Here is a 23708-nt window from a genome sequence, read left to right on the forward strand (position 1 = left end):
AGCTGGTGTATTAGCTGAGATTGGGTCTTCTAAAGTTCTGTGAAAGCTAATATTAAGAGTAAATGGAGATGTTTAATATTAGTGAACTCAGAAAGGTGTTTGTGGCCCTGAGGGTTGGGTTTTCAAAGGCCATTTAGCCCAGTTTCATATCAGCATCTGGAGCAGAAAGGTATCCAGCCCCCAGTAAGGGTATCTATATCCAAACAAAATCTCCTTAAAAATGAGACCTCTTAAATACAGATTTGAAACCATCTCTATTTGCCAATGCAATATAATGGACACCACATTCTTATAACATGATCATTTGAAATCAGTTTTATAGCACAATCATGATAGGAAGCTGTTGGAAAAGATTTCTTCCATTTTCTTTTAGAACCCAAGAAACCTCCTACTGACAATCACATTCCAACTCTGAATTGTCTAGTGACTCAGAGAGCAATCACTCGGGAGATGGCTCAGATTTATAGAGGAGGCCAAGAGAGCCAAACTCTACACTATTTCTTGTAGGGAGTAAGAGCAAAGACATCCCACATGTGTCAAGAAAGAGTAAAAGTCATGACCTAGCTCTTCCTCCTCATTTTAAAAAATGTGACTGAATAAATAGAAAGCCAGATGTGTCGCAGGACAGTCTGCTGACTAACTCTTACTGTTAACATGCACTACGCAATTCCAAGATAAAGGATGATTTGCATCACTTTCCAGAAATAAGTTAAATTCTGTTAAATCTACTTGCTTGATCTCTATTCTCTCATTCATGTGGAGTAACGGAATGTGCAATAAACACCACCACACAAGTCTCCAAGGGTTACTAAATTATTTCTATGACTTTCTAATCTTCTACTCTGTACATTTATAAGGTGAGTATCAAAGCTGAATCAGTGATTTGGAAGCACAGGAATTAACTTTTATGTAATCATTTCCCACATGTAATAATTTTCTATATGTTACCATATCAAATTTCCTGCTCTTCTTGTAGAATAAGTCATCAAGGAGGTAGATCACTTTAAAAAATTAAACTTCCTCTGGGCCTACCATATATCATAAAGCTATGGAGTATTTTTTCTTGGAATTTTTTGATATTGCATGTCCCATAGCTTGCATTTTCCCTGGAGGTTGAAATATCAGGTCCCAGAATCAGCCTTGTACCACCACTCTACGTGACCTAGGAAAAAGTACTTAATCTTTCTGTGTTTCAGTTTGTTCATCTGTAAAATAGAGTTAATTATGGTGATAAAATGAGAAAATGCATGTAAAGCTAAATACATAGCAGTTAGAATGATAAATGTTAGCAATTGTAGTGATTTTAGGGCCTCTGTGCTATTCTAACATTTAGTTTCTTCTGATTTTATCTGCGTTAAATTGGATCGGGGCTGGGGATTTAGCTCAGCGGCAAAAGCGCCTGCTTGGCAAGCGCAAGGTCGTGAGTTCGGTTCCCGGTACCGGAGAAAAACAAAACAAAACAAAAAAATTGGATAAAAAAATTTATTGAACACTAGATAGTAAATTCTAGTGAATTTCAAGGTTTAGATGGTGAAATTCATGGGAAGATGTTTTTGTTTTTGTTTTTTTGTTTTTCTTCCAGTACCAGGAATCGAACTCACGACCTTGCGCTTGCCAGGCAGGCACTTTGCCACTGAGCTAAATCCCCAGCCCCTTCATGGGAAGATGTTGATGAGCATTTTATCTGAAGAGGGGAATATATGGAGATGATGATAAAAATTGATACATCATTAATTTCTGAAGGACTCTCATGGCTTCGTCTCCACATTGTAAGAAGTATTTTATATTTTTATACATCTTTCTTGATGTCTAATTGCTCAATATTTTTTCCTCTCAAAACATGCTGGACAGAATTTTAAAGAATATTGGAATATTGACCATGTGAGAACAATTGTTGTATCGTTGATTTGTCCTTTTAAAAAGTATCCCAAATTCAAGCTGGGCATGGTAGTGCGTGACTGTAATCCCAGCAACTGGGAGTCTATGGTAGGAAGGCTGCGGATTTGGGTCCTGTCTGAGCAACTTAGTGAGACACTGTCTCTAAGTAAAGGTTAAAAGGCCTGGAAATGTAGCTCAGTATTGAGTCCCATTTTTATCCCAAGGGCCAAGCTGTGCAAGACATTCAACCAGTGCAATAACCATATACTGCATAAATGAAAAATGAGATGCAAATAGGCTGGCTGTGCATGACCACTACAAACTATTTATTCCTGTGCCATGATCATCTTTAAAGTTGAATTTGAGCAGGAAATGAATACAAATACTATATCTATGAACAACATATTTTGCAGCAGTATTATTTAGACCTTTCACTTAGATTGAATACACAGTAATATGCTTACTTAAAATAAGAAAATGAAATCAACAATGTTTACAAACTCTTCAGGGATTCAAAAGTTTTTTGGTGAAAATAACAGTTTAGAACAGTATTTCTCTCAGACTCAAATCCCCTTTCATGTAGCAAAAGGAAATGAACAAAGAAATCCAAACATACTGAAGTTTTCAGGGCCAAACATTTTGATTCAATGTGTTCTGCTATAAAGTATTTGGCCTTGCTTGAGTTTTTATTGCTATATGTTCTCAGTCTGTATTTAACTGTGAGAAATACAAATAAGAAAGAGGGAATGTGCAGAATGTTCTTTTCAAGTGCATGGCAGTGAATTTGAGAAAACATATTTTAAAGGCACACTTTGTGTTTTAAACTTTAAGCCTCTTTTCTAAGGCCTCCCTCAGCCAGATACAATGAAATATTTATTGAACTAAGGACTCAACTTACTTGGAGTGAAAACTTAAGGGGCTTCTCAGAGCCACCCAAGATAGGTGCCTTATTTCACCGTGCTCTCAAATAAAACTTCTTTTATGCCCTGTCTTTCTCATATGTGAAATAAGGTCTAATTAGAAAGTTTTATAATGGAGACATTCAATTCCCCAATTCCTTATTTGCCTGAATTAACTTTTTAAAAATCAGGGTGTTCACTCTGGCATGGGCTCAATTTGGACTCTGTAAACAACCAGCAATCTGTGCCTCACAAAGGCTGGCATCTTTAGCTGCCAGCTCCTTCCATCCATACCTTTTCCATGGAGTAATGCATTTTAATTGGTACCTCTGTGTGAGTTCCTCACATCTCCATATGGCCTGGTAAGCACAATTTTTTGATTCAGCTTCAGCATCTTGGCCATTAACAGGAAGATAGACTTGCCATAATGCGTAATCCTTGAGATGTACAGAATCCTGCTGTTAGAGGACTGTGTACAGGTGGTCTATTCAATGGCTTCCTAAGGAATGGCTCCTCTACAAAATGGTCTTGTGTTCGACAGTATTTTAACACTGCCCCCTTCGTCTAAACCGCAGTTCCTGAGCAGAGTTACCAGAAGAGCTGTTAATTTAGATTTAAAATGTTCTCCCAAAGCCTTATGGGTTTGGGAGGGGATTGAATTACAAGGACACAGTGCTCATCAGGGGATTGTTAGGAGGTGGGGCCTGGCCGGCAGAGGTCATGGGGACGGGGATCTGGAAGGCTGTATTGTCCTGGCTCCGCCCCTTTCTCGCTCTTTCCTGGCTGCCATGGGTTGAGCACCTTTTCTTCCACTGTGTCTCTCTGCCCTCCTGGTTCTGCCTTGGAGCCAGCCAACCTTGGATGGAAACTGTGAGCCAAAATAAAACTTTCCCCCTTTAAGTTGAGGTGTTGGGTATTTTTGTCCCCACCATGGGAAAGTGAGTAAGACAAGACCTTTCTCCTCCCAGGGGCAAGTTAGTCTTGAAATGTTCAATTTTTGAGGACAACATAACTTTTAGACATAGGATTCTGATCAACTTCTTTCCACTGGTCAGATTGGGCTAAGTGTGACTAGGAAGCAAATGGAAAAATGGTGAACAGCATGGGCTATGCAGTCAGATTAGGTTCAAACCCAGGGTGACTTTGTGCATTTATCAACCACTCTATGCCTCAGTGTCCCCATCAGCAAACCAGAAATAATATCAGTACCTACATTATAAGATTATTTTGAGTATTGATTAGATAAGATGAGATATCTGAGTCAAAAGATGGGGCTTGGTTCATAGTCACTAACAATTATTATTTTTAGACAAGTTCAGTAGACTAAACTTCATGGGTAGCAGAAAACAAGGGTAAGTGTTAATAACAAGTCATGAATTATTCTTCAAATTTTTCTGTGTGTTTCACTTTTTGCATAGTTCAGATGTCAAGGAGTGCCATTAGTGGTGACTGAAATAATGTGGCTAGTGTACTCATCAACTCATTTAGTTTCTCTTCTTTGAGGCTCTGGAACACAGCTTGAGAGAGTGTTCACTTTCCTTTAACCCTCAGGGTTATTTGGATGGAATGAAGAAGGCTTCAGGATCAAATGGTTGATCTATCTTCCTTCTTTCCCTTCCATCCCCTCCCCTTTCTTCCCCTTCCCTTCCCTTCCTCTGTCTCCCTCTCTCCCTCCCTTTCTCCCTTCCTCCCTTCCTTCCTTCCTTCCTTCCTTCCTTCCTTCCTTCCTTCCTTCCTTCCTTCCTTCCTTCCTTCCTTCTTTTGGTTCTAGGGATGGAACATAGGCCTCACGCATACTAGGCAAGCACCCTACCCCTGTGCTACACTTCAAGCCGATAGTTCTTCCTTGATCCACATATATAGGTAAGAGACTGTCTTCCTCATTTCTAGTTCTATGTTCCTCTCCCCACCACCATCTTTGGTTTCTCTTACAGCCACTTTGGTGAGATGCTTTTCTTAGCATGAGCAGAGATCAGCTCCAACTCTGCACTATTACAACTTGGAATGCTTATGCAAGAGAAGGCCAACTGGAGCAGTGGGGTCACAGTTCTCTATAAGTCCAAGGGTCACAAGTGATTCTTAGCAGCAAGTGGGGGTCTCACCTGTTGCTTTTTCGGGGTTGTTGCACATGAAGCACTGCCACGCTCCCGCTGTTTCGCTGAAGCCAAACACGTCGAAGAACCTTACTTCTTCTAGATGGAGCTGTACTTGGTCCAGGTCCTATTTCAGGAACACAAAGCACAAAACACATGAGCTGATCTGCCTGCTGAACAGCATCCTAAGACTAGAAAAGGGGGACATGGAATCAGGATGACCAGTGCTCAGTCTCAGTGCTAAGAACCAAGAGAAAACACTGAAAGATTTCTCTTGGCTGGTCTTAGAAAAGAGGGGTCAACTCAAACTTACCCCATGGGAGTACAGAGCAAAGGAGCACGAGTCAGGCTGAGTGTTGGGGTCTAGAGATGTGTTAGAACCTGAAATGACCTAGAATTTTCTTGTACATAGCAGCAGCTCCAGAACTTATAAAAAGGAAGGACTTCCAAGTGATAGTTGAAGGAAGTGCTTCAGGAAGATTTTCCTTTTATTTACATTTTATATAAAATGTACATAAAGAACCAATTATTCATATCAAAATATATGATTTTCATTAGGTTGGCTTTGCAGGGACTGATGGAAAATATGAGGATGGCCTTAATCCCTCAGCCCTCGGCTCCAGCACTCTTTCAGTTTTATGCTTTATCTTAAAAATATATGCAAATTTTGCATTCTGTTCCATAATGTAGCTTGTTGGTTTTAACGGAAAATAATGTTTTAAGTTACTGATCTGTAAATTAGTTAACTTTGTTTCCTCTGAATGATTTAGAGAATTTGATCACTAAGAAAACTGCCCATTTTTACATGCCCTGTGGCAGCCTGCCAGGGCGCTCTTGTTGAAGCGGTAGAGGCTCCATTAGACTGTAAATGGATGGAAAACTATTAGCCTAACCAAATTAAACAGCTCTACTTTCCTCCTGAAGCTTGCCTATTATGTAAGCAACTGGAATCCTTCCTAACAGGGTGGCTAGGACTGTACTTTTAAAGCCGTTACTCCTTCTAAGAAGGACTTAATGATGTTCTTGCTAGCCTTGCATGTACCTAGTCAACTCACACATTTGTCCTCTGCTGAGTGATGAGTTTATTTCCTTCCTTTGACCACCACACTCTTCTCCTCTCTACTTACAATAATAATTATTAGTACTCCCAAGAATCAAGTGATACAGGTAATGTTTGCACTGCTTGTAATGGATCTAATTAGAGAATGGTCAAGTGGTTCCCCAGATCCTATCCCAAAGCTGGATTTCTGTTTCTACATTTCCTGCAGTAGATAAGAAGTATGCTGGATGATAAACTCCTTGAGAATAGCAATACATCTACTTTGTTTATGGCTGTTTCCCTAGCATCGAGTCTAGTATCAGTAATGGGATAATTAATGGGATATTAATGATAATTAATATCATTAGTTTTCAGGACTAGTGCAAAGCTCTGTTTCCAATGAACTATAGGAAGGGTCTTGTGGAAAATTTAGAGGAATTTTTTTTAGAGAATAGTCACATTTACTGCAGCATAAACAAAAAGTAGACAAGGATTTTGTCTCTTATGTTGGCTGTTGGAACCTCATACCTACCTGTGCCTGTCACATAGAAAACACTGAGTATGTGGAATCATGACAGGTGTAAACTGAGACTAGAAATGGATACTTTTCAACATTCTTTATTAAGACTATTATAGTGTGTGTTCAGGAATAGGACATTTTAGAGACTCAAAATGCTGAATACGGCATTTTGGTTGCTAACATTTAATAGCTTATCACAAGCATTCCAACAGGCACTGTATACATAAGAATGTATTTTTAACAAAATGATTTAGTAGTGCTCAATGAAAAGAAAGACTTTTTTTTTTTCTACAAAAAGAATGTTCCCCCAAGATAAAGCCTGAAGAAGAAGCACCTGGGAGTTTTGTAGGTTTCGAAGGATAAAACCCATATTAAAAATTTATGGGGAAAAAGCAGATGTTCATAAATATCAGTTTCCAAACTGCTAAGTCTCTGAAGTCTGTACCGGGCCATTGGCATGCAGATCAGTTCTCTGTTTCCCACACAATTAAGGATCAATTTTTCATCCAGCTCAAACACTGTAGCAAATAAAGTACTTAAAATAATACTTAAGGGTTCCTTTGTTTTTCCTGTTCTGAGACCAGAAACGTCCCAGGTTATTACCTATAATCCACATTTGTCTTGGCAAAAAGTTACTTAAATAGTTTAAGACAGATGGCGAGTTCTATCCCAGTGTTTGAGCTCTGAAGCTAAAAATGGGCTTAGCTCTTTAGAGGATTTAGGTACTGTGCAAAGGAGCTGAGAGAAGGAGGTGGATGGTAGTCCTATGAACTATCAAAGTTAGCCACAGCAGCCAGCTTCAAATGAAGACAGACGAAATATATAACTGAAAATATTTGTGGAAAATCAAGATAAATTAGATCACAAAACAAGCAAGCACAAAACGACTACTAGGACTGCTAAACTTTTAAGATTTTGATCTCTTAAATGTGCACAAGGTCATTATTTATCTTTCCTACTTATCTTCTTTACCTTTCTGGGTTCTGAAGCTTCTTGGTCTTGCCCAAGAATTACTATATAGCTTGCATTTTCTTTTTTAAAGACAAGAGAAGTAAATTTGACTTGGAGAATTACAGATTTCTTTAAAGGCAACTGGAATTCATGAGAGTGATAAAGACAATTCATAGCAAACTCTAAGTTATATTGCGTTTTAATTCTAGTGAGGCTGTGGCCAGTGACTGTCCAGTGGCCTCCCAACTCTTGGTGCTCATCTGTTTGTATAATCCTTCCCCTTGAATGAATTGCTTCTAACCAAGAATAGGTCAAAGGTGATGGATTATCCATCTCATGATTAAACACACACACACACACACACACACACACACACACACACACACTGCATATGTACACAGAAGCTGTCTTGTTAGCAGATAGATCCATGGCTCTCCTGCTGTCCTTGGAGAAACAAGTTGCCATAGTGTGACCTTCAGAGAACTATGGATGACTACTAATAGCCAGTAAGAAATCAAGTGCTGTGGTCCTGCAACTGCAAATAAGCGATTTCTATCAATAAGGTGGTCTCTTAGCGAATTCTTAATGTAAATGGTGATTCTATTTAGAGGAGTCACATTCTTCCAAACACTTTTCAAACCAGCCTTCACTGAAACCCGAGGTTCAAATTATTTATATTGACTTGAAAAAGTTATATAATTGTCAAAATAAGCATGTACTAAGAAGATTTTCCTGACAAGAATTATTTCATTCAAAAAGGTAAAAAGTCACTGGAGGGAAAATGGTCTTTAAAAACAGCTGGTTAGATGTGTTTTTCCTCCAACTGTAAAAAAAAATCACTAATGAGACTAAGAATTTGGAAAAAAATGTATAAAATCTTTTATAGAGACTCTTAGGGGAAAAATAAACCAAGCAACATGGAAAGATGAGAGGATATTTACAACATTATTTTGCTGACAAATGACAGTCTGAGTCAACACAATGATTCTGTAAAAGCATAGAGCTGCTCTGGATCTTGTACCATGGTCTACATAACATGTAACATGGTCTTCACAGTGAAAGGGCACTGTGAAGCAATTTTCCAGAAATCCGTGAAAGCATACATCTGGAAGAACTTTGGGTTCTGGTACATTGAAATTCTCTCCAAAAGCTTTCTGTGCACAGAAAGAAAACGTAGGTTGCCTCATGTCTTCTGGGAGTCTCTAGTTAACAGGCTCAAATCTAGCCACATGCTTCAGGTATGCTTTAAGAAATGTAAGCAAAAAATTTTTAAAATTCTCAATCTTTTCACATAGTAATGCAGACTTTTTGTCTTTATGATTATTCCTAGTGCAAATACTCTAACTAACTTAGAGTCCAGGGTGTGAAATAAATTTTTTGAGAGAACATTATTAGCAATGAATCTTTATACTGTCTTACATTATACAGGTATTAGTACTTTGAAAAAAAGAACACTGGCTTTTGAATGAATAAATGGCAAAAGAAACTTTAAAGAATATTCATGCTATAATTTAATCTTTTTATATCTTTGAACTTCTGAAAAATATTATTATTGAATTCAGTTCATACCAATTGGTATTTCTATCATCTGATGTCAGAAACCATTTGACGAAGAGATGAAGGAGATGCATTTCTGCATTCCAAGGAAGCCAAGTAGGTCCACAGTATTCCGCACAGGGGAAAATTGGAATGTGCTTTCATTCACGTGTGGTGTGATTGCTGTTAGACTTCTTCCTGTATGGTTCAGCCTTCAACTGGATCAAATCCTCATCTAGTCTTCTAAAGACCAGTTTTGTATTGTCTTATAGCTTTGGAATTGTGTTTTGTCCATAGTAGACATTCAACAAATTACTATAGATGTTCAGTAATTCAGGGACATGTATCTTATCTCTAATTTATGTCAGTGGTAGCATTTAAGTTGCCTATTTTCATCTCTATTTAACTATTATCAAACTTTTTAGACTCTCTCGCCCTCTCCCTCTCCCTCTCCTCCCTCTCTTCCTCTCCCTCTCCCTCTTTCTCTCTCTCCCTCACTCTTATTCTCATCTTTCCAAATGGGGTCTTGCTATATTGCTCAGGCTGGCCTCAAACTCTTGGGCTTAAGTTGTCCTATTGCTTCAGCCTCTCAAGAAACTGGAACTGCAGGCACACACTCAGATCCAAAAGATTGATTTATTTATGACTGTAACTTGGAGGCGGGGTTTGTAGCTTGGTAGAGCACTTCTTTGCATGTGTGAGACCCCAGGTTTTTTTTGTTTTTTTTTGTTTTTTTTTTGTTTGTTTGTTTTCTGGTACCGGGAATCAAACTCACGACCTCGTGCTTGCCAGGCAAGCGCTGTGCCACTGAGCTAAACCTCCAGCCCCTGAGACCCCGGGTTTGATCCCCAGTACTGCAAAAAAGTATGTATATCTATAATTTCATCTCATGGGTATTACAGGAATTCATATCATTTCACTTTATTTAAGAAGTCTTTAGGGTAAAATGTTAATAATTGGAAATATTTGTCTGAATCTATCAATATGGCATGTGGATTATCCTTCAGACTCTCAACTTTTCCAGATTGTTAATTCTGTGTTGGTACTGACATCAGGAATCCCAGGAAACTTGCCATGAACATCAGATACAGGTCCCACCCTGTAAGCCTAACCTCAGGAGTTTATGGTCAGCACCGGGCAACTGCATTTTTAAACAAACTTCTAAAGTTATTCTGATGTGCACTGATTGGAAAGTTAACCTTATATACCTTTGGAAACTGATGTAGGAATGGCTGTCCATTAACTGGTGTCTGAGGAATTTGTCAGTTTGCATGTGCATATGCTTTTACTTTCTCACAATACTTGGTTTCATGTTACAAAATACAAAATGGTCTGGTCACAAGAGCACAGTTTTCATTCTTGACAATCAGATGTACTATTCCAAATTGTGCAATAGGGATAGAAGAGATGAGGTGAGAAAAACATTGGGTCTAATTTGAAACTTGGGTGAGTGAATGTGTAAGGAGGGAGCTAGATAGCAGGTAGGAGGCAGACTGTAAGCGGAGACAGCACAGAGCCGACACGCACACGGAAGAACTCAGTACGTCTCAGTCCTCAGTATGGATGTCACACCTATGCTACGTCCTATTGTTTTTCATTTCTCTATTCCAAATTAGCTGGGGAACTTTAGGTCTACAAGAATGTAAGAAACCAGTACGGCAAACTTCTCATTATCACTATAGATCACTAAATAGGGTCAGCGTTTCTTCTATTCTTTGAGACCGGGGGCACTGGACAAATTGAATTCCTTCGACATTGTGTGGCAACTCTGACTATGGTCTTGGCTCCAAGTAGCTGGAAGAAAGTGCTCATGTTGGGTTCATCTTAGATGTTCTGAAGAACACTCATTTGCAAACTAATCAACATGATAGAATACAATAGCATATATTTGATTTGGTTTAAAAAGTCAAATTTTTACACTCAAGAATCGCAAAAAAAGTAACTTGATAGTGTTGGCAGATAGCATATTAAAGAGTTTAAAGACATTTGTGGAAAAGCTAGTAGAACAGTATGAGTAGAATAGAAAATAAAGGTAGCAACTTGGGTGATGCTATATATCAAGTTTTGTCATTGTTAAGTTCACCATTAATTTCCATACAGATCCAATTTATTTTAAGTTGTAGTTTGTTAAAACCAGCAAAATATTTTTATTAGAGCAAAAGCAAAAGCAAAAGACTACCAATATTCAGAATGTCAAGAAAATTTTCGTTATACCTACAGTGGAGTCAGCAATAAATGAACAAACCTAAAGCATGCTCACATCAAGCTCTACCTAAGGAAAGCACATATACAGAATGGGTTAAATGACAGTGATGGTACTTGAAAATAAGATTTTTTAAATGCCAAGCGCAACAGTATTAATAATACACATAGGTTCTGAAGCCAGCAAATTAGAGTTTGAGCTTTGCCTCTAAAAATCACTAGCAGTTCTTGGGAAAATATCTTAGTTTCTTGGGGGTCTCAATGTGCTCCTCAAGCTGCAAAATGACTGTAATTCCTAAATTGCAGGGAGTTGTTGTAAGAATCAATTCATGGGTAATTATCCTACTTTGTAAATGGTAGACAAAAACAGTAGTGAAAATAAAGATGACTTGAAAAAAGCAAGATCAGAAGGCCCCTTTTGGGCTTATCAAACATAGTGCTTTTTATCTGTTAGCTAGATAAGTGTATGTAAATTCTTCTGAAATGAATGATTTGTTTAAGAAATACTGATGCTAGGTGCCTAAGAAACATATTTAGTTTGCTAAAAGCAAGCAACATACTTATCTGTCTGTTTCTGTTACTTTGTTGTCAAATCTGGGAGCGCTGGATGTAATGTGATGCAGACACAGAAGGATGTAATGCGACGCGAGTATTTCAAAGGGAAGTAATGACATGCACACGCTTGATGGCTGCCGCCATGGGATGTACGGCAGAAACGCAGCAGAAATGTGCATGAGTAACGACGCAATGAGATGCATAAATGGATAAGTGTGACGATAAAGGCCCTGGGGGATAGAATGTGATTCAGAAATGGAACATTAAATGGAGAGGGTGGAAAGGGCGGGTTGTGGTAAGAAGCAAAGAGAGAGGATGCAACAATATGCATGAAGAAGAGCTAGCGAGTAACGTGCATGATGAGGACATAATGAGATAAAAACGGGACAGCGTAATGCAGTTCGCAGATGGAAGGGTGTAACGAGCTGTGTAGAAGGAGCGAATAATGACAGACATCAAAGGAAGGATTTAATGCTCTGAATAAACAAATGGGCATAAAAAGACGTGAGGACTGAAAGGAGGTGCAGAAGAAAGGGACGTTGGGGAAGGACGGAAACAACAAGGTGGGCCGATGCAGCAGTCTAATGAGGGTCCAAAATGAAAGCGTGCAGAGAGGTATGCCCATCTGGGGAATGATTAGACACGCACACAGGACGGTAATGAGGGACCTGGGTTCTGCCTACACATAGACCGTAGCATTCAGGTCTTACTAAGGAGGCGAAAAAAGGAAACAACTCTAAGCTGAGCCACAAAATTACCTAAATCCAGAAAAGAGACGACTAAACAGGTGAATTAACGACAGCCTTGGAGTTTTATGAAGTAATAGTTGTATTGCTGTGCTTCGCAGAGCACTTGCTCAGTGCCGGGCACTTCCCTAGGTGTTTGGTGAATGCATCTTTTCTCACTTTCCTAACAGCGCTGTGAAGGAGGTGGAGTCGCTTCCAGTCCCCGGATGAAGAAATGGCGCTACAGTGAGCTGAACAGACTTGCAGAGCATGTTAGTAGTGGAGGTGGGACTCGAGGCAACTGAGCTGGGTTCTGATTGCCGTTGCCTATATTCTGGTATTTTCTAAAAGTTGGCTGTGGAAACTTCAGCCCCAGAATTGTCAGGATCACTTGTCAGAAATGCGGTGTCACAAGCCTCCCCTTTGTGAGATCTTCAGAAAGCCTCGGGGACTGGCGTTTCCAACAAGCTCCTCAGGAATCTTAGGTCCTAACTTAGAAAATCAAAGCTAGAGAAGGCAGTGACCTAATGCTTCACTCAGCTCTGGTGACAGTTCACAGGAAAAGCAGCTTGAGGAATTTACGTCCACTCTAAGGAGGACTGTTTATTAGCAGAAGGAATCATTGGAGCCAGAGACGGGGCACCAGGTGATTCCACAGACGACCGTTTAGCAGAGAGATTTAAAAAAATACTCTTCCTTTCATATTAGCCTTCATTGAGAATCCAAAATTGTATTGAACATAGTATAGAAATACACAAACTGTACTGAAAATAATTATATTGTAGGAAATATTTGTGCTCTGAATTCAAATAAAATAGAAAGTACTCCGTACCCCTGTAACCCCTAAGAGGAAGAAGGTAACGTGCTCTTAGAACCAGAAGTTTGCTAATTCACGGGCAATGTTCAGGTTCTAAAATTAAAAGCAAATAATTCCACTGAGTGTTCTCTTTCTTGATATCCTTAGTGTTGAGCTATATGAATTGTTATGATATTTTTAGGTAAAAACTAGAATTTACATTTTGAAGTGAGTGTTAAAGTTGGATGACTGCTGATATTTTAGCAACAACTTCTGTTCAATACCTTTTTAGAAGTCTCTTTTGAAGTTATTTTCAGAGTGTATCTATCACAATGTAAGAGAATATAAGAAATGTCTGATTACCTTCATAAAACCCAGCTTTTAATGTGAGAATCTATATTCAGTTTGAGCAGTTTCTTTTTCTAATGTACCTGGCCCAGGGAAATGCTGGGTTATTTGTGAAAATAAAATTTTCTCATAATGCGAAACTTTTGCCATGACTACAAAGATAGAGTCACAAAATATTTACTGAGTAGCTGCTCTGCCTGAGGCCGGAAACGAATTGGAAGACCCTGATTGACTGTGGGAGGACCAGAGACGTTAAAATCAAACAGTTCCACATATGCTGATTACTTTAGTGACATATGAATAAAAGGTTATGGGAACACGGCTGAGGCACTCATTCTGTTTGGAGGGTACTTGCAGAGGAACCGAGATAAAGTAATACTGGGTACCGTTTACTGAGTTCTTACTGTGTGCAAGTCGAACTCTTCCAAGGGTTTTGCATGCATTGTGTCTTTTAAGTCTCATACCATCCCTGTGAAGTGGGAACTGTGATAGTTTGCATTTCTCAGGTGAGGAACCTGAGACACAGAAGAGTTAGATAAAAAGGGGGAAGTAGGTGGTAGAGGCAGATTCTAGCCCAGATCCAGAGTTTCTGGCGGCTCCTGCTTTGATGGCTGCGCTTTGATGATGAATGAGCAGGGGTGCTGTTTGTTCTAACAGCTTAGTGTCCAGCGTTTGTAGGATTTCACACAAAACCCATGATAGCAGCAAGGGGAGAAGGCACTGCTCATGCATTGATTATTTAAGAAAAGAACCTAAACCACTATTGAACTAGAACAGTCAGAAGGACTGCATACCTCTGTTCCCCCAGGAATGAGTTATTTTGTGAACTATTTTCTGAAGATTTTTTCTGTTTTTCTTAATTTCCTTGACTGATGCAGAACATCTGGCTGACTGTGAAGGAATGTTCACGACAGTAGTAAAATGGACATGCTTCATTATGGGACAGTCTGGCTTGTGAAACATGAAGGAAACACAATATATGTGATAAACCAGGATTTCAGCTAACCCGAGAAAATACTTCTACGGCAATTAAAAACTTTTCCAAAGGCACATGTAGTATATATGGACAGTTGTTAGGGAGACATGAATAGTACATACTTATTACCAAAATGTAAGGATAATACATTTCCAAGGGGAATATAAGAATTAAGAAACAAGAACTATGAAACAACAGACCAGTGTATAACAATGAAAAAAAAAACCCTCTGGTTTTAAGAGGTGAGTTATATTAGTCAGGTTCAATGTGCAATTGCTTCATATAATAGGTTATGTGTGTAGAACTGTTTAAACAACAGACCTTGATGGATAGCTGTGACTGGAAAGAAATGAACTCAAATAAAGTTGGAGTTAGTGTTTAGAGAGGCAAAGTTCAGAATTTGGCTGGACTTCCAAACTCACTGGGCCTAAGGCACCAATAAAACCCATGCTTGTAGAAGCCTCTAAGGTCAATGTTATTCCTCTCAAGGACTTCTTATTTTCTAATCTCTCCCCTTATGTCAGTTGGGTTAATCCTAGAGGAACTATTGTGTGGCTGTAGCACAGGGTCTATGATACTGCATAAGTTGTGATAAGTCCTCTTGTGCTTAAGCTGCAACTTTCCTGGTGTCACCCAGCATTGTGAGTCTTACCCACAGAGCACGGTGGAAATACACCTTCGTCAGTTAACCTCATCTGACTGTTGCCTGTCTTCCTTAACCTTGGCCAGCTGCATGATGGATGTGCTTATGCTATTGGTTGCCAGGGGAATTGCAAAGTATGTGTTCAGTCTGGGAGGAGAAGAGCAGGTTCTTGTGAAGAGAATTCATCGTTTTTTCCACTCAGAAAATAATCATGATTTTTTTTTCTGGGCTGTAAAGATCATGTTTTTGCTTTCCATATTGGTTTTTCATTGGGAATTTAAACTTTTTATTTTGTTCTGCATCTTTAACCTCCATCTTCTCAAATACCCTCCTCTCTTGAGACATTTTGCTATTTGATTACTGCTTCACCAAGAATTCCATGTTTGAGCCCGAATGAACTCCATCTCAGAACATGAACAGCTGATCACGGCTGGGGAAAAGCAGATCTCTGTTTTATCTCAAGTCTGCTGTCCAGAGACAAGCTCAGTCCCCCAGACTAGCATTGATTCCTTCAGATGGCAAGGTTCCCATGGCCGAATGAGCTTTCATGCCTCTTACGTTGCCACACCAAGGACCACACCTCCAGCACATGGACCTTTGGGGAGACTCAATCCTTATTCTAACCACAGAAGCCCTTTTCCCCATAGCAGTGCGAGTGGTCATTCCACAATGAGCTGGGTGTGAGGGAGTCAAGGTTATATTCCTCCCCGCCTCCTCAAATTCACATGTTGAAATCTTAATCTTCAAGGTGACAGTATTTGGAGGTGAGGCTTTGGGATTAGAAAATTCATGAGTGGACTTTATAAAATGAGACTCCAGAGAGTTCCCTTGCCCCTTCTGCCAAGTGAGCATAGAGTGAGGAGGTGCTGTCTATGAGCCGCAAAGCGGAGCCTCACCAGACACTGAATCTGCCTTGATCTTGGACTTCCTTGCCTCCAGGATGATAAGAAATAAAATCCTGTTGCTTATAAGCCACCCAGTTCATGATATTTTGTTACAGCAGCCCCAACAGACTCAGACACTGGGCATTGTCTTTTGCTCAGAATTCTCCAGTGGCTTTCCAGAGACTGCAATAAAAATTCAAGCTCCTTGCCATTGGTCTACTAGGCCAGGGGGGGATTTTCTCAGACTCACTCTCCAGTCATCACACTCCCCTTTACCCACTGCCTCCTACCTGGTCCTTTCACTTCTTCTGGTGCTGTGGAAGTGGAGTGTGCTACTCCAGGGCAGGCCTGAGCATTCACTGTGATGTGGGAAGAAGGAAATAGTATAGTTCACACTTTTATTTATTTATTTTTAAAAAAAATATATTTTTGGCTAATATATCTAATTATACATTCTAGTGAGGTACAGTGTGATATTTCAAAATATGTATATAGTGTATCAGGGTAACTAACATTTCCCTCTCTTTACTATTTTAGATATTCTGAAAAAAAATAATAAGTTTAGTGAACTACTGTCCTTCTGTGCTGTGGAATGCCAGAGCCTATTCCTTTTATCTAATTATAGTTTGGAACTGTTATCCAATTTCCCTTTATTCTCTATTTCCCTTTCCTAGTCTCTAGTAATCATTATTCTACATTTAGATTGACTTATTTTTTAGCTTCTATATGGGAAGGAGAGTACACGGTGTCTTTCTGTGTCTAGTTTTTTTCACTTAACATAATGTCCTCCAGTTCCATTCATTGTGCTGTAAATGACAGATAAAATAAAAAGTAAGGTGAATGCTTAAATTTTTAAAAAATGATTAAAATAAAAGATACCCTTCAAAATGGTAATGGCTTTCAAAATACTCCCCTTGCTTTGAACACATAAATGTGTTCCCATTGTTCTTGGACTTTCTGAAGCCACTCTGGAAGACCTCTTTTGAAAGTGTCTTTAGTTGTATTATTATGGCTGTCTTGATGTCCTGAATCAATTGAAAACATTTACCTTTCGTGGTAATTTTGACTTTGGAGAACACCCAGATGTCGCATCATGCCAATTCCAGTGAATAAAGTGCATGAGGACATACCATAATATTTTTATTGGATAGAAATTGCTATAAATGCTTTGAATGGATTGAGAACATTGAGACTGCCAGAGAAGACACAATAAACACAAACATGCAGTAGTACTGTTGAATAGGGCCGTAATAAACAAGTGTGTGCAGCTATTTTTTAAGTGTACTGATTTTGTTTTCTTTGGATATATAGCCAGAGGTGGAATAGCTGGATCGTATGGTTGCTCTATTTTACTTTTTTTGAGGGACCTCCAAATGTTCTCTATAATGACTGTATTAATTTATATTTCTGTAAGTAGTTGGTTGTTTATTTTCTCCATATCCTCACCAGCACTTTTGTTGTTGTTTCATAGCCTTTCGGAGGTAAGAAGATATCTCACTGTAGTTTTGATGTGCATTTCCCTGCTGGTTGATGATATCGAGATTTTATTTTGAGTAGGTTTTATAAGGTAAAGTCAAGTATGTAAAATAATGAGGTACATAGTTGATGAGTAAATAATTTTACACATATTGAAGGTCCTTGCTCAAAAGTTTTTTTCTGATGGGATATGTGATTTAGATTTGGAGGAGAATGCTCCAGTACACCAAAGCTTTCTATTTTCCTTATGCTTCTTTATTGTTATTGTTTTCAGAATCTTTGTGAAAATCGTTCCTTTTGTGAGGAAGACTTACTTGACATTTGCTGAGAGAGAAGCCTTCCTTGACCGTTCAGCAAATGCTCATTTTTATCATGCATTTTTAAGAAAACAGTAGCAGTGCGGAATGGTGTCGCTGTTTGCCAGTGTGACGCTTGTTTCCATCGGGGCAGCGACCATGATTCTCATGTTGTTCCTTGCACAGGGGTGGGCACAGTGCAGATGCTCAGCAAAAATATTTTTGAGTGAATAGATGAACTTACAGGCATGTTCACCATGGACTTCCTTGGTAATCTGAACAACTACTTTGAAGATAACAATATGCAATGACAGCCATTGTTAATTTCCTATCATCTTGTTTTGAAATTCTGTCATTTTTATTGTTTTCTGTTTATTTGTTATTCTCTTCTAATAATAAAAAATAAATTGAAATGGATTCATTGTGACTTTGCTTTGTATTCTCCACGTTATTGCTTATGCCACTCTTCCTACATGTATCTACTTCTCCCTTCTCCTTCTTTTAAAAGTTCTAACTCTGTATTTTAATGTCAAACATCTTTCCAACTATGTCCCTTCCTGTGGCATACACATTCCACCTTCCATGCATCCTCTAAAACCCCTTGCCTCTGGTTCCTATCCTGATTTATAGCCCTCGTTTAGTTTATTCCTTAGTCCCTGGATTAACCCCAAGCCTGGATTGTTTGGATCGACTCTTGTTCACACCTTAGCCAGACACTGATTCACACTGCTCCCTGGAGGAGGAACTGGCCCCACACTTGTCCTTTGCCTCACTCAGCAGACTTAAATTTCTACTAGCCTCGAGTCATTACATTCCACATAGAATAAGCACAGTCTTTATTTACTTTTTGTGCGTTTCTTTATTCAAGCACATTAGCATCTTAACTCACATCACTACTTTGAAACCTTTGGGAGCATCAGGTCTCCTTTTGTTTCACCAGAGCTGCTGCTTCAGTTTTGTTTATGCTCCAACACTCCAGCCAGTTACCCTGGGAACTGTCCAGTGTGCTTGTAGCCATGTGGACAGAAAGCAAATCTCCAAATGGTAGCCAGATGGGGCACAATTTATTTCAACAGTAAAATTAATTTAATTTTGTTGTTGTTGTTTCTGTACCGGGCATAGTTTGGAGATCTCACTTACATGACATATGGAATTTCCCATGCTTTGGGAACCGGAACATGTGTGTCAATAAAAGCACTTTCTCCCCTGAATTCTTGCCTGTTAGCAACCCCGCCACTGGCAGGCCCTCTGATAAAGCTCCACTGTCTTTGAAGGACGGGGCCGCACAAGTGCGGGCAGGGAATTACGAACAGTGCACTCTAGATGCCCCATCGACTTCCTCCTCATTTCTCCAATAAATCAGCCAGCTTTCCTCCTCTTTCTAAAATCTTTATTTTTTCATGGAAACTGGTTATCTTAGGATTGAATTTTCTTTAAGTAAACTCATTAGTGTTTGGTAATAAAAAGGTATAAAGTAATTTTTTTTTCTTGACTATAAAAGAAATACACACCAAAGGAAAATTTTAAAAGTGCTAATGTCACCTACCAGAGCTAACCATTGTCAATATTTTTGCCCATTTCTACTTGGTTGTTTCAATGGACAGTTCTCCAGATAACATTCTTTGTATACATAATTTTGTATCCTTGCTATCATCATGTTTCATGTTATTAAACATCCAATAAATGTGATTTTTATAGTTTCTTAATATTCTTTTGTATGAATGTATATTTTATTCTCCCATATTTAGACATTTAAGGTATTTACAAATCATTACACAGTTCTTTTCATATGTGCGTATCTTGTATATACATGTCAGATTATTTCTTTAGGACAGTCATAGAAATAGTATAAACATATTAAAGAAAGGATAGGAACATTCTTAGGACTCTTGAATTGCATTGCTAAATTGCTTTTCAGAAATGCTAAAATAAATTACACTCCCAATGAAGTGTGTGTTTAACTCTCTTGCTTTACCCAGCACTGTTTATTGTATTTTAAAAAATGAATTAAATCTGAAGGAGAAAAGAAAGCAAGAAGAAAGGGAAAAAACAATATATATATATATACATATATACACACAAGATAGCTAAGATAATTTCTATTGGTTTATTGAAAGGAACAGTTAATGCTTAATTGTTGGATCAATTTTGCATACCTATATCTGGTAATCTGAGCAACTACTTTGAAGATAACAATATGCAATATAACAGCCATTGTTAATTTCCTATCATCTTGTTTTGAAATTCTGTGTCATTTTTATTGTTTTTTGTTTATTTGTTATCCTCTTCTAATAATAAAAACTAAATTGAAATAGATTAAAAAAGGGTAACTTATTATTTTAGCTTTGAGTACCTTGGCTGAAAATGAATACATTTTTAAGTCTGAGTCTCCTTTGAGCCCATGTTATTGGTTTGCATGAACTTATCTTCGGGATATTAAACCTTGTCTTTCCTGCCTCAGGATGTTTGCAATTTAATAGTTTTATAATAAATTTCATTTCTAATATTCTAAGGTTCTATTAAGAAGCGATATAATAACAAACCCATCAAAACGTTCCATTGTAGATATTTAAGCTTTTTTTCATGAGTGTCTTCCCTTGTCTTTGAGCACCGGCTTGTGCTTGGCTGAGGTAAAACTCTATATAGCAGCAGATACACAACTGTCCATCACTTCAAAATCACTAGTGCATCTGTATATATGTGCATACATATATACACATATCAATGTGTATAAATATGTACATTGATTTGTATACTTCTATACCTATATAGTGAAAATAAAGCAAACTGTACAATTTTTATAGCTATTTTGAATTTAATGAGCACAACACTTCATAAAAGATAGGATAAGGTCAAGTCGATTGAGAAATTCCTGGGCTGATAAATTTGACACATAATGTGCATTCCAGATACAAATTTTTTTCTATTACTCACAAATAAACCAAATTTTGAAACTTTAAATATTTCAGAAAAATGCTGATTACAGTTAATTTTTTCCCTAGAGGAATAGTTATTGGTATGAAATAGAAGAAAAATGAAAAAGTCTACTTGTAAGCAAGTACAAAGCTGGTTGCCAAGTTTTTTTTTAAAATTTAATCTCTTAGGACTTGAGACAATCTGCCAAGTGTTACTTCACAGGTTACTTCTACAAAAAGTACAGTTCACAATGAAAACTTTATGAGAGTTTGACACATTGTCTTTAAACCTGATGCAACAATAAAAGTTTGAATGAAATATGCAAAGAATTCCACTTTACTTTACACTGGTGCAATTGTGGCATTTCCTTTGCTTTTAATACTGCCTGTTGGATTCTTAAGCCAAAACCAAAATAGTGAGGCAATAGCTGGATAGATCTTTAGTGTCTTACTGGCCCTTACAAATATACTTCTGATTAATCACACCCATTTCTCATCCTGTTATACTTCTTTACCACCCAAGAGAGATTAAATCTGTTTCGCATTACAAGTTTTTTATTAGTGAGCTTGATACTTGCTTGTACCTTGCATATATTTAACATTGGCAGGTTTTCCTTCTTGATAATAAGACAAGGGGGAGGGAGTGGCAGAGACATTGGTTAAATGATACTGCATTATAATCAGATAAAAGAGATTTTAAAAGTGCTGGGACTTTTAAAAGTGCTAGGTTTTTGTTTTCTATTGCATAGTAGGGAAATTACAGATAGTGATAATGATGTCTTATATAGTTCAAAAAAGCTAGAAAGAAAGATTTTGAATGTTTTCATCACAAATAAAAAGAAATGATACATGTGTTTGAGGACACAGATTTGCTTACCATTCTAACTCAAATATTACACATACATTGAAACATCACATGATCTCCATCAATATACATTTTTGTGTCAACAACAACAACAAAAAGTAAAAGTAGGACACAGACCATGATCCTGTAATCTGAGCACCTCTAGTTTGTCCGATAGTCATCCAGTACTTATTATTGAGCTTTCTTGAAAGCAGAATACAAGTAATGTGAATCTTTGAATCTGGAAAGGGCTTACAGAGAGAAGTTGGTAATACAACCATTCTCTGCTCTCCATAAACATATTCCCTTTGAGTGGCCCAGTCTGCTGCCGCGACATCAGGTACTACTCTCTGACTTTTACCCTGCCAGTCCTGTCTTTCTTTCTAAGGTCTGTACTAGAATTCCAACCACTGAAGTACGTAAACCAGTGCTGTGTTTTGGATATGAAAGGTCCCCTAAAGGCCCACGTATTAAAGGGTTGGTCACCAGCCTGTGGTGCTATTGGGCGGTGGTGGAACTGTTAGGAGGTGACGCCTAGCAGAAGGAAGTTAAGTCAGCAGTGTGTGCCCTTGAGTGGGATGTCAGGACACCAGCCCCTTCCTCCCTGCCTTGCCTCTCAGCTGTAGGAGGTGAGCAGTTTCCTCCTCCATGTGTTCCTGCCATGACGTAAAGCCTCACCATAAGTCCAAAGCGATAGGGCCCGGTGACCATGCAATGAAGTCTCAGAAATCGTAAGCCAAAATAGTCTTTCTGTTTTATAAGCTGTTTACTTTTTTGGCAAGTGCTAAGAAGCTGCCAACATGACCAGAATGCTCTGTCTTCTCCACACCCACTTCAGTCTTTTTTGTAGTCTGTTTTTCAGGTTAGTGTCGTCATCCATTTGGCCAAACAATACACTTAGAGTCTTCCTTCATTCTTCTGTCTTTCTTATTAGGCACCAAGTCTTGCTGATTTGACTCCCTTAATGTTCCTTTAATTCATCCTCTTCCTAAAACTTCCAACTTCCAGTCAGCCCTTTTGTCTTAGTCTGTTTGTGTTGCTATAAGAAAATAGCTGAGACTGGGTAATTTATAAATAATAAAAATTAATTTCTCAGAGTTCTGGAGGTTTGGAGTCCAACCTAAGGCCTCAAAGGGCAGTGAGATTTCCTACTAATATCTCTTTGTTTTGAGTCCATTATGGTACAATATGAAAGTAGTTAATAAGCATTTTCTGATTTTAAGGGAAGGAAGGGAGGATTGAACTCTTAATAAAAAGGCAAACTGCTCCAAGGCAATCTTGAATCTTAGTTTAAAATAACATGCCCAAGAAGAGAAGTGTTTACCTTCTGTTGAGGAAATGTGGACTCTGTCATGGCGGTTTCAAAGCTGTGGGCACCCCCTGTTTGAGCCTTCTCCCACAGGGCCCTCAGGAACTGCACAGAATGACTCTGTATAGACAGGGGTTCAGGAAACAGGCTCTGAATGGGTAGTAGAAAGAGAGACACAACATTATGTCTTGGCCTAACAGTTTCATATGTTGGGTTCCAAGGCACTAAAGAGGTTTGATTTGAACTTTAACATGATCCATATTTAAATGAAACAACAGAGATCTATCTTGAAGAATAAATGCATATTTCAGGCTTTTTGTTTTTTATCAGAAAATTTAAAATATTTAGCAAAAATTTCAGGGCAGTCTTTATGGCTTAGATCTAAAATGACCCCCAAAGTCTCATGTTTTTGGAGATAGGGCCTCATTGGAAGGGTTGGGCCCTGGATACATGATCAGAAAGTGTGTGTTCTTGTCCCCAGATCCTCCCTGACTCTGCTTTGAACAGCCAGCTTTGCTGGCTTCCATGAGGGGAGCAACTGTACTGTGCCTTACCCTTCCACCGTGTTATTTTGCCTTGGAGCCAATTAACCATGGACTGACTTATTTGAAAACTGTAAGCCAAAATGAACATCACCACCTTTAACTGGGGATGTTGAAAATTTGTCCCAGGGTTGGGAAAGGGACTAATATAGCAGTTCATCTTGATCTCTATAAATATAACTAAACTTTTTGATCCAATGTTTCCTTGATAATTTCCAAAGAGTGTTGCTTAACTGGGAAGTAATTCATATAATATTTATATTTATTTTATCAAAGATCTT

General features: G+C 38.4%; 1 protein-coding gene and 1 long non-coding RNA gene across 4 annotated transcripts in view; one reads left to right on the forward strand and one right to left on the reverse strand.

Moving 5' to 3' along the window:
- LOC106149530 overlaps positions 1–18133 on the forward strand; it is a 30441-nt gene extending 12308 nt beyond the window's left edge. Inside the window, exons 4-6 of the long non-coding RNA XR_001235783.1 lie at positions 1589–1769; positions 12590–12670; positions 17796–18133. This is a non-coding gene — a long non-coding RNA (uncharacterized LOC106149530). The remainder of the gene's footprint in view (positions 1–1588; positions 1770–12589; positions 12671–17795) is intronic.
- Veph1 (ventricular zone expressed PH domain-containing 1) overlaps positions 1–23708 on the reverse strand; it is a 216441-nt gene that overhangs the window by 16211 nt on the left and 176522 nt on the right. For all 3 annotated transcript variants that reach the window (XM_005393090.2, XM_013518627.1, XM_005393091.2), the window contains 2 exons: positions 22901–23035; positions 4880–4997 (listed from right to left, as the gene is read on the reverse strand). In XM_005393090.2, coding sequence (XP_005393147.1) covers positions 4880–4997; positions 22901–23035 — 253 coding nt within the window. The remainder of the gene's footprint in view (positions 1–4879; positions 4998–22900; positions 23036–23708) is intronic.

The sequence above is a fragment of the Chinchilla lanigera genome, unplaced genomic scaffold, assembly GCF_000276665.1.
Source record: "Chinchilla lanigera isolate Chin_1 unplaced genomic scaffold, ChiLan1.0 scaffold00047, whole genome shotgun sequence".
Classification (NCBI taxonomy): domain Eukaryota; kingdom Metazoa; phylum Chordata; class Mammalia; order Rodentia; family Chinchillidae; genus Chinchilla; species Chinchilla lanigera.